This window comes from Tupaia chinensis, unplaced genomic scaffold (genome assembly GCF_000334495.1).
Source record: "Tupaia chinensis unplaced genomic scaffold, TupChi_1.0 Scaffold146140_1, whole genome shotgun sequence".
In the NCBI taxonomy this organism is placed as follows: Eukaryota; Metazoa; Chordata; class Mammalia; order Scandentia; family Tupaiidae; genus Tupaia; species Tupaia belangeri.
Window position 1 is genome coordinate 2,696,429 of NW_006205995.1, and position 11,238 is coordinate 2,707,666.

General features: G+C 41.9%; 2 protein-coding genes across 3 annotated transcripts in view; one reads left to right on the plus strand and one right to left on the minus strand.

Moving 5' to 3' along the window:
* USP50 (ubiquitin specific peptidase 50) overlaps positions 1–11,238 on the plus strand; it is a 44,492-nt gene that overhangs the window by 29,604 nt on the left and 3,650 nt on the right. For both annotated transcript variants that reach the window (XM_006168760.1, XM_014584259.1), the window contains exon 7: positions 297–534. In XM_006168760.1, coding sequence (XP_006168822.1) covers positions 297–488 — 192 coding nt within the window. In that variant the 3' untranslated portion in view covers positions 489–534. The remainder of the gene's footprint in view (positions 1–296; positions 535–11,238) is intronic.
* The window catches only part of USP8 (ubiquitin specific peptidase 8), a gene marked incomplete in the record, with an annotated part of 87,600 nt that continues 78,927 nt past the window's right edge, over positions 2,566–11,238 (minus strand). The window contains 3 exon segments of the mRNA XM_027768389.1: positions 2,566–3,455; positions 3,666–3,798; positions 6,876–7,018. Of these exon segments, the coding sequence (XP_027624190.1) occupies positions 3,270–3,455; positions 3,666–3,798; positions 6,876–7,018 (462 nt within the window).

Below are 11,238 nucleotides of genomic sequence, written 5' to 3' on the forward strand. Positions count from 1 at the left end.
AGACAGAGACAGAGAGACAGAAAGTGAGAAATCACCCCCCCAGGGGGATGGCCATGCCTTCTCCTCCATTCTTCTCTCCAGATCTTAGGCATACACGCCCGGTGTGAGTTTAAGCCCCCGGGTCCAGGACTCGAACCGCGGTTGACTACATGGGAGTTCAGCGACACAGCCATTCCACTACCTGCTGGTCCCAGTATAAGGGGCTATTCTAAAAGTATTTCTTGGCCCTATGTTTTTCCCCAGTAGTGAGAGCACGTGCGTGTGAATCCTAAGCCCGACATTCTCTCCTCCCCTAGAACCACTTTGGTGATCTGGATGGCGGCCACTACACTGCTTTCTGCAAGAACTCAGTTACTCAGGCCTGGTACAGCTTTGATGACACACGAGTCAGTGAGATTCCAGACTCTTCCGTCCAAACTGCTACAGCATATCTTCTGTTCTACAGCTGCCAGCCTTTGTCAATACCTACGAAAAAATGCAAGCCCTAGGAAAATGGTATTTCACAAAAACTGCAAAACAAGCAAACAGAAACCGGTAGTGAAGTTTTGCTTTGTCATTAAATTCTTACGTTTGCATGACTAACATTAAGTCTTTGTGGCATATTGTACAACCTTCTAAAGATAGGTTGATAGCAAAGAACATGGGTCCTAGCTCATTGAAAATAACAGTGTGGGGCTGGCAGGTGGTATGGTGGTTAAGGACGCTGGACTCCCCACATGGTCGATCGTGGTTCAAGTCCTGGACCGAGTGGCTTGCCTTCTCATTTTCTGTCTCTGTCCCTCTCTAGTCAAATTAAAATAAATGAATAAAGTTAAATTAAAAATTATTAAAATGTGAAAATAGCACAATGCTAATGTACAGTGGCCTTCAAAGCACTGCACTTTATCTGAGCTCAGATTTTCAAAATTCAGCATTTATTAGTGTAGAGTTCTATCAAAATTATGTATATACGGGACCAGTAGTTAGCATAATGGCTGTGTCACTGGACTCCCACGTAGTAGACTGCGGTTTGAGTCTCGGACCCAGTGGCTTAAACTCACGCCGGGCGCGTGAGCGAACGTGCACAAGATCTCAAGAGGAGAATGGAGGAGAAGGGATTGCGGCATGGCCATCCCCCCTGGGTGGTGATTTCTCAGGGGTGATGTCTAGCAAGCACATGCACCCTATAGCAAAACCCTCTCCAAAAAAAGAAAAAAAAATGTATATATTCAGCAAATAATTTTCCAAAGATACTTCATGTGGCTGAACAAAAATAATTTCTGTTCAAATAAATATGATCCAAAATACTTAAATACAGTGATTTAGCCAATAAGAAGCTGTCAACTTCATAATTCAAAATCCATCCTTTCATCTTTCCCTGTGAGCCTGCTAATGGTGACACCTTTTAAAAGCACTTTTAGAAACTTATTTTTATGTGGAGTGTTTTTATTGACTTTATCTGTATCGACTGAGTCCCTAAGGTAATACATTTGAAGCCTTTATCCCTTTTAATACGTCACTCTATAAAGATGTAGTTCAAAAAGAGGATCACTTTGCAATGACTGCTGTCCCCTTTTACCTTAAGAATCAATAGTCTTAATTATTATTATTTTTATTTTGGAGAGGTTTTTGCTATAGGGCACGTGTACTCGCCAGGAAGACAGAGAGAGACAGAGACAGAAAGCAAGAAATCACTCCCCAGGGAAAATGTCCACGCCGCAATCCCTTCTCCTCCATTCTCCTCTTGGGATCTTGGGCACTCACGCACACGCACCCGGTGTGAGTTTAAGCCACTGGGTCCGGGACTCAAACCGTGGTCAGCTACATGAGAGTTCAGCAACGCAGCCATTATGCTGTTGGTCCCCAATAGTCTTAATTCTTAAGAATTTTTTTTTTGAGAGGTTTTTGCTATAGGGCACGTGTACTCGCCAGGAAGACAGAGAGAGACAGAGACAGAAAGCAAGAAATCACTCCCCAGGGAAAATGTCCACGCCGCAATCCCTCTTCCTCTTTTCTCCTCTTGGGATCTTGGGCACGCACGCACACAAGCCTGGCCTGAGTTTAAGCCACTGGATCCGGGACGTGAACCGCGGTCGACTGCATGGAGTCCAGCGACATAGCCATTACACTAACTGCTGGACTTGATTCTTAAGAATTTTTTAAAAAGAAGTATTTAACTTTACTTATTTTAAAAATTTTGACCAGAGAGGGACAGAGTGAGAGAGAGAGGGAAAGTGAGAAAGCTAGCCATCAGGTCCAGGACTCTCACCGTGGCCAGCCATGTGGGAGTCCAGCACCCTTAAGTACCACACCACCTGCTGGCCCTAATTCTTAAAGACTTTTTAAGAACTCTCATACCCTTGAGTCTGGGTGTTACGATTCTTAAGAGCTGGAAGTCAAAAGATATGATAAGTCTAGTACACAGTACCAGTGCCAAGCTAAGGAAGAATGGAATTGAGTCCCAATTCAACAGGGTGAGTAGACTAGTTAAAATCAGTGTGGTGTAGGATAAAGGTGTGTATATGAAATCCACGGTTCCACAGTCCTATGTTTGATGATATCACAGTAAAGACAGGACACTCAGGGTTTTTGATGGTTTTTCTCATTAAGATTTTAATGTAGGTGTAAATGAAATTCTCATTTTAAAAAAATTAAAGAAAGTTTTCATTTATTTTTTAGAATAAAGATTTAGTGCACAAATACAGCCCAAAGCCAACAGAAAAATAGCTTTGCCCTGTCATTTCCCTAAGAAAGCACTGTAGTTACTCAGATAGGCCAAAGGGGGAGGGGAAAGCAATCCTCTGAGTTCTAGGCTTCATGAAAGGACCACATTAAACTATGTACATCGATTTGATGTGCAAGTGTGCAATAAATATGTACACATACATTCCTATCTGCTTTACATCATTCTAGAGTATTCAGAGTAGATCAAGCTGGGGTTCAGAAATGTGAAAAGGCCATAACAGTGAGAAGGAAAAAAAAAGGATACAATGGTTTTCAGACCAGTAGAATAATAATGCTTAGCTAGTTAATCATTTTAACTTTGGAGCAGACTAGAAAAGTAGTTTGGAAATAAATGGTACCTGTAGGGATGCTTACTGCAATACCTGTTAAATGTACTGTGTCAGTTTCTGGTAATAGTGCTGACCTGATTCTATGGTGCTAGTACCGCTCCCACTGTCTGGAGTTCCGCTAGCTGGCCAGCTCTAGCTGCCCAGGGTCTTTAGAAGCATTTCGAGAGTGCTGCTGCTGAGCCTTTTAGAAGATAACTAGCTTTAACCTACGTCTCCTTATGTGGCGACATCAACTGCTCGTGGTCCCAATGAAGTATAAAAGAGGATATAAGCTGCTGAAGACTTCACAGAAGAAACAGAGATATCAGAAACTTCATGATCATCAAATTTAAACCACCGCTGTCTTGCTGCGTTTTTGCAATAGGCAGTGTAGTGGCCTCCGTCCAGCCCTCCGTAGTGATTCTGTGCCAGACAAGATAGATAAATCAATTCAAATTATTATTTAAAATACGTCGACGTCAACGATGTTAAAGCTTTATGTTATTCTCACTCTCCTGTGAGGTAAGGAACCACTACTTGAAATTCCTAGGTAGGTGTGTGGTTTTTTTTTTTTTTTTTTTTTTTTTAAGTCTACATGAAAGAAAATAGTTCTTAGTTCAAAGAGATACTTACTGAAACAGAAAACAAGTTATACTTCTTCAAATTGTTCTTTGGACCAATAACATACTGTGACAAGTCAAGATTTTCTAACGGGAAGTCCACAGATGTCTGCAATTTTTGCTTCCACCTGCCATCGTAAGAAAAACTGCAGAACAAAACAGTACAGAAATTGAACTGACGGAGGCACTAGAATGAACCCTGACCTGTTCGTTAAGAGCTACAGCTGGATTTTTATCTAGAACTGTAAAATCACCTCCAATACAATTACTCCGAATTCTGGCAGTGGGGGAACCTGTTCAGGGTACCTGGTTTCATTTTCAATTTACAAATGTGAAAACTGAGGTGCACCGATGCCAAATGACCTACTGAAGGTCAAACACTAGGATGGCAGAGGCAGGAACACTCTGCCATCTTTATAGTCTTTCTCTGTAAATAGCTGCAACTGTTAGAAGAGGCTTCTGCAAAGGGAAGGCCCACGCGTTTATAACGCACAGATCTGGTCACACAGGTCACAAAGGATAGCAGAGCTGCTCTCAACTCAAACCTTACTTCTGGAGAAACTAAGCGAGAAACGGATGGCATATAGTGATGGGAATCATGGCACTCCATTATTCCAGTACACTCTGTTTCTTTAAACATCAAAATACTGCTATCTTGGTTGGTGTAATATGGCTATTTCAAAACTAATTTTGTCTTTTTAGGGAGATTTTTGCTATAGGGCGTGTGTGCTCACTGGAGAGAGAGACAAAGAGAAAGTAAGAAATCACCTCCCAATGGGGACAGCCATGCCACAATCCCTTCTCCTCCATTCTCCTCTCAGGATTTTGGGCACATATGCCTGGCCTGAGTTTTAAGCTGCAGGGTCTGGGACTCAAACTGCAGTTGACAACCTGGGAGTCCTGCGATGTAACCATTATGTCATCTGCTGGTCCCTCAAATCTAATTTTTACAATATAAATAAATAAATAAATATGTGTTTGTATGTATGTGTATATATATAAAATAGCCCCTGGGTGGATGACCAGGGTGTAATCCCTTCTCCTTCATTCTCCTCTCAGGATTTTGGGCACACATGCATGCACATGTGCCCAGTGTGAGTTTCAAGTCACCATATCAGGGACTTGAACTATGGATGGCCATGTAGGAGTCCAGTGACATAATTGGTATGCCACATTCTGGTCCCAGCATTCAAATTTTTAACAGAACAAATGTGTAATCATTTATAGAATTGTTTTATGTCCACAATCCTGAAGAAAAAGAGAGCAAACAGGCTATCGCTAGAAAAATTTACACAAGAGAAATGTGAACAAGTGTGTTGAGAGTAACATAATTTGTTTTTATCTTCCCTTAAGTCATTATTTAATTAAATTGATAAGAATTATTTTTTAGTTTGACCAGAGACAGACAGAGAGAAGAAAAGTGAGCAAACAAGCCACCAGGTTGAGGTTTGAACTTGGCCTTGTGGGAGTCTAGCACATTAATCACCATGCTACCTGCCAGCCCCCTGAAAGTAACATAATTTGGACTGGCCTTGCAGTGAAGCAGTTAGGTGGTGTGCAGAGAAAGCTGGATCCCACATAGCCAACCAGGGTTTGAGTCCTGACCCTGGCAAAACACTATAAACATGCATGTGTGCCCAGGATCCTGACCGGATGGTGAATTGAAGGAGAAAACAGTGCAGAGTGACCAGGCCTGGCTGAGGTGTACTTGCTCTTTAAAGCACATGTGTACTCGTCCCCTCTGGCAATAATCGAGAAAAAAGTTAAAAGAAAATTTTACGTAAGAATCCTTAGCAACACAAGATGAAACAAAAAATTAAAACAGATGCTACCCTTGAAAAAAAAAGTTGGCAATTCTCATAAAAAAGGTGAAACTTGGGACCAGCAGTTGGCATAATGGATATGTGGCTGGACTCCCATGTAGTCGACTGAAGTTCAAGTCTTGGACGCGTGTGCGTGCATGCCCAAGATCCCGAGAGGAGAATGGAGAAGGGATTGCGCTGTGGCCATCCCCCCTGGGGCGTGATTTCTTACTTTCTGTCTTTCTGGCGAGTACATGCGCCCTATAGCAACAACCTCTCCAAAAAAAAAAAAAGAAAATTCCTTTAAGAAATTTCTCAAAAACCCAGAAGTTGGGAGCTAGCAGTTGGCGTGGCGGTTAAGGCACTGGACTACCACATGGCTGATTAAAGTTCAAGTCCTGGACCTGGAAGTTTGCTTTCTCACTTAATTTCTCTGCATGTGTGTGTGTGTGTGTGTGTATGTCTTCCTCTGGTGAGCACACATGCCCTGTAGCAAATTAAAAGAAAATAAAATCAAGTAAATAATTCTAAACCCCCTTTCCCCACAAAACTCCAAAGCCAGCACTCCAGACAGATTACATAAAAGACAAAAGTTTACAACTCTCGCCATTATTCCTTCTACTATAATAGGACCAGATCATTTTCATTAGTTGGAAAAATCTAGACAAAACTATGTCTGCACTTAACAATAGTATGCTTGGGAACCAGCAGTTAGTGTAATGGCTATGTCGCTGGACTCCCACGTAGTCGACCGCGGTTCGCGTCCCGGACCTGGTGGCTTAAAACTCATGCCGGACGCATGTGCATGCGTGCCCAAGATCCTGAGAGGGGAATGGAGGAGAAGGGATTGCAGCGTGACCATCCCCCCTGGGGGGTGATTTCTCGCTTTCTGTCTCTCTGTCTCTCTCTGTCTGTCTGGCGAGCGCACGCGCCCTATAGCAAAAAGCTCTCCAAAACAAATAAACAAACAAAAAATAGTATGCTTAACACATTTTTATCTTTGAAATTATACTTTAAGAAACACTAAGGTGAACTAAGATAGTTCTTGTCATTTCTGCCTTATTTTCCTAGAGCTACCCTACCCAAATAATCTTCCTTCATAAAAATGGACCCTTAGGAGGAGGTATAATAAGTTTAAGTTACACAGTATTTACAATTGTTTTGTCTAAATTTTACTGAACAAGGAGAAAAATGTTCTCCCTTATCATTCCATTCTTTTTTTTTTTTAAGTTTTGCATAGGGTGTGTGCGCTTGTCAGAGAGAGAGGGGAAGTGAAAAAGCACCCCTCTGCTAGAAGGTGGGAGGTGGTGGCCATGCTGTAATCCCTTCTCCATTTTCCTCTTGGGTCATGGGCACCCACATACACCTAATGTGGGATCAAGCCACCTTAACCACCATACCACTGGCTGGCCCTCCCTTACCGTTTCAGATGCACTAAAAGCACAGGTGGTAACTTCCAGATTTCTATCTTTTTTAGAGAATCACGTCGAGCTCTACAATGACTGCAGTAAAATCTGTTGTTATCTGTGAGTTTTTCTTCTTTGGAAAATAATCTAAGGCAATCCTGGTGGGGAAAAACAAATAGCAGATATTCATTAATTCTTTTTTTTGTGAATTATTTATCTAATTTTGTTATTTATTTTTCAATTTGACCAGAGACAGACACAGAGAGAGAAAGGGAAATTGAGAAAGCAAGCTGCTGGGTCTGGGATGTGAACTATGGCCAGCCACGTGGGAGTCTAGCACCTTAACCACCACAGCATCTGCTGGCCCCCTCGTTAACTCATTTCTTCAACATAGTAACAGAGAATCTCTTCAGTGAGTTACTCTGAGGGCAACAGGGACATAACAGTAAACTCCAATAGAGGAGTCCTGCCCTAAACGTTTACAGTTGAGAGGAATGAAGATGACTGGGCAGAGAGTTACAGCACAGTGTGGTGAGGGGTCCTCTGATGCAGGGACAACCTACTTCTGTCCTGAGAGCACATGAGGAAGAGGCCAAACCTGGATCTGTGGGTGATGACAGACTTGCTGGAGGAAGCTAAGACCAAAGGCTTCAACAAGTTACTATATAAATCATATTACAGTGGTGTGAATGAAACAGAATGATTTATGTGATATTTCATAATAGCATTATATACTTATTTTAATAGAGATTTTTTGCTATAGGACACATGTGCTCACCAAAGAGAAAGAGAGACGGAAAGTGTGAAGTCACTTCCCCAGGGGGGATGGCTACACCACAATCCTCTCTCCTCCATTCCCTCCTTAGGATTTTGGGCACACATGCACATGTGCCTGGTGTGAGTTTCAAGTTGCCAGGTCTGGGACTCGAACCACAGTCAACCACAGTTGGAGTCCACATTATCATTATGTCATCTGCTGGTCCCAAGAGCACATATATATTTACAAAAAGAAGACCTGCTTCACCTGCCCCCATACTTTTTGTGGGCCTGCAGGTTGGCCGTAGCTGCGGGTCTCTGTTCCACAGGATGGGATTTGTTAAAGTTGTCAAGAATAAGGCCTACATTAAGAGATTCTAAGCAGGGACCAGCAGTTAGCGTAATGGCTATGTTGCTGGACTCCTATGTAGTCAACCGCGGTTTGAGTCCCCGACTGCGGTTTGCGTCCTGGACCTGGTGGCTTAAACTCACGCCGGGCACATGTGCATGCGTGCCCAAGATCCCGAGAGGAGAATGGAGGAGAAGGGATTACGGTGTGGCCATCCCCCCTGGGGGGTGATTTCTCGCTTTCTGTCTCTCTGGCGAGTGCATGCGCCCTATAGCAAAAACCTCTCTAAAAACAAAACAAAAAACAAAACAAACAAACAAACAAAAAACAAAAAAAGAGATTCCAAGTGAAATTTAGAAGATGATGAGAAGGTAAAACTGATTATTATGTTCGGAAATGCCTGGTGATCAGGGATAAAAATAAGTACAATAAACTCAAATACCGGAGGATAGTTGGTGTACCTAACAGAGATATCATCTGTCAGGTTGCCATACCCGTATAGAAAAGGATATGATAGCCTGCACAGCTTATGCACATGAACAGCAAATACAGTGTGAGGGCTGCCCTGACAATGATGCGGCAGCAGCATATGGTACTGGCCTGCTGCTGGCCTGGAGGCTCCTCAATAGGTTTGGCATGGAAATGATCTATGAGAGTCAAGTGGAAGTGACCAGAGATGAGTACAATGTAGACAGCATCGATGGTCAACCTGGTGCCTTCACCTGCTGTTTGGATGCAGGCCTAGCCAGAACTACCACTGGCAATAAAATTTTGGGGGCCCTGAAGGGAGTGGTGGGCAGAGGCTCATCTATCCCTCACAGTACCAAACGATTCCCTGGTTATACTTCTAAAAGCAAGGGATTTAATGCAGAAGTCCATCAGAAGCACATCAGGAGCCAGAATGTTGTGGACTGCATGTGTTACCTAATGGAAGAAGATGAAGACGCCTACAAGAAACAGTTCTCTCAGTACATAAAGAACAATGGAACTCCAGACATGGAGGAGATGTATAGAAAGCTCACACTGCTATACAAGAGAACCCAGTCTATGAAAAGAAACCCAAGAAAGAAGTTAAAAAGAAGAGGTGGAATTGTCCTAAAATGTCCCTTATTCAGAAGAAAGATCGGGTAGCCCAGAAGAAAACAAGCTTCCTCAGAACTCAGGAGTGGGCTGCTGAGAGCTAAACCAAATGATTTACTATGACTTTATTCCAGATAAACACAATAAACTTAACAACAAAGCAGGAAAAAAAAAAAGCAGACCTAAGTCAACGTACAGCTTTTGAAATTCATATATAAAACTTCTTAAAGGACTTAAAAATATATATATTACTTGTCAATTTAAGAATATTTAATAGGCTCCATCGCTCCTGAGAACTAGTGCTTTTAGGGAAAAAAGAGAAAAGATTTTCTACTGATTATTCAGTCTCTAGTCCACAAACTTGAGTGGAGAGGCAAGGGGCAGGCCTTCAGAAGGACTCCTCTAGGGCTCCTGAGAACTAGTGATTTCAGGAAAAAAAAGAGAAAAAGATTTTCTATTGATAATTCAGCCTCCAGCCCACAAACTCAAGTAGTAGGGAGCCCTTCTAGCCTTCTCTCTGTCTCTGTCTCTCTCTGCCTCTGTCTCTGTCTACTTATTTTTTGGTAATTTTTCCTTAAAAAAAAATTTTTGTTTTTTTTGGAGAAGTTTTTGCTATAGTGTGAGTGTGCTAGCCAGAAAGAGAGAAAGTGAGAAATCAACCTCCAGGGGGGATGGCTATGCCACAACCCTTTTTCTTCCATTCTCCTCTCAGGATCTTGGGCATGCACATACATGTGCCTGGCATGAGCCACTGGGTCCAGGACTCGAACCACGGTTGGCTACATGGGGGTCCAGCGACATAGCCATTACACCAACTGCTGATCCCCCTTTAAAAAAAACTTAAGGTAAAGTATTCTCTTGGTTTTCAGCCCCTCCTTTATCTCACTAATAATCCCCTTTCCCCAGCCCATCCAGGAGAGGCAAGGGGCAGGCCTTCAGAAGACTCTTCCATGGTTCCTGAGAACTAGTGATTGTGTGTAGCGTGCTGCGCAAGGTTTTATTTTTTGCCTTTTTAAAAGAATTTTTTTCAGTTGTTTCCTTTTTATTTTTTATCCTTCTTTTTCTGTTTGTTTTTCTCTTTTTTTCTCTGTTTCCTTTTCTTTTATTTCATCACTCTACTCCTCAATCTCCATTCTCTGTGTTTCTAGATGGATCTAAGGTAACTATAGCAAAACATCTAAATACTATTAGGGTTAACAGATTCCTCAATATCCAGTAAACCTGCTGCACAAAGGGATAAAAATGGAACGACAAAGTGATTCCAGATCACCTCCTTCTGCATACTCCTGAATGCTCAGACTGAACTTTAAGAATTAGGAAGAAACGCATCATCCACCAGGTGACTAGAAATCACTGCAGGCCACAAGAAATATGCGAAAGCAAGAAAATACCTCTCATCCAAGGGAAAATAACTCCTCTTCATCCACAGACAGTTCAGTGGAAATCATGGAAATGTCTGATAGAGAATTTAGAATATTCATAATGAAGAAGCTAACAGAGATGGAAGAGAAGAGAGATAATGAACTGCAGAAGAGGCAGAAGAAAAGGAGCTGATGAGTTCCAGGAGGTGAGGAAATTCTTGAAAGATCTAAAAGAGGAATTACATACTTTAAACAAGAATCAAATGGACCTTTTAGAGATGAAGGCTATAATACAGGAAGTCAAAATCTCTCTTGAAAGTATTAAAAGCAGAATAGATCATACAGAAAGTAGAATCTCAGAAATAGAAGAGAAAGTAGCTGGCTGAGAAAAATTCATCACGAAGACTGAGAAAATTGCCCCCCAAAATAAGAATAATATACAAGAAATACTACATATCATCAAACATCCAAACACCTGTATAAAATGGTATTCCAGAAGGCAAAGAGACTCATAAGGGCATTGATAATCTATTCCATGAAATCCTGCAAGAAAACTTTCTAAACCTAGAGAGGCACTCAAATATCCAGTCCCAAGAAATACAAAGGACCACAAATAGAATCAACCCAAGAAGATCCTCTCCAAGACACATTATAGCCAGATTGACCAAAACCACAGACAAAGACAAGATACTAAGATTGGCAAGAGATAAATGGCAAGTTACCTACAAAGGATATCCCATTAGGCTAACAGCGGACCTCTCATTGGAAACAATGCGAGCAAAGAAAGAATGGGAAAATATATTCAAAGTGTTAAGGGAAAAGCAATTTCAAC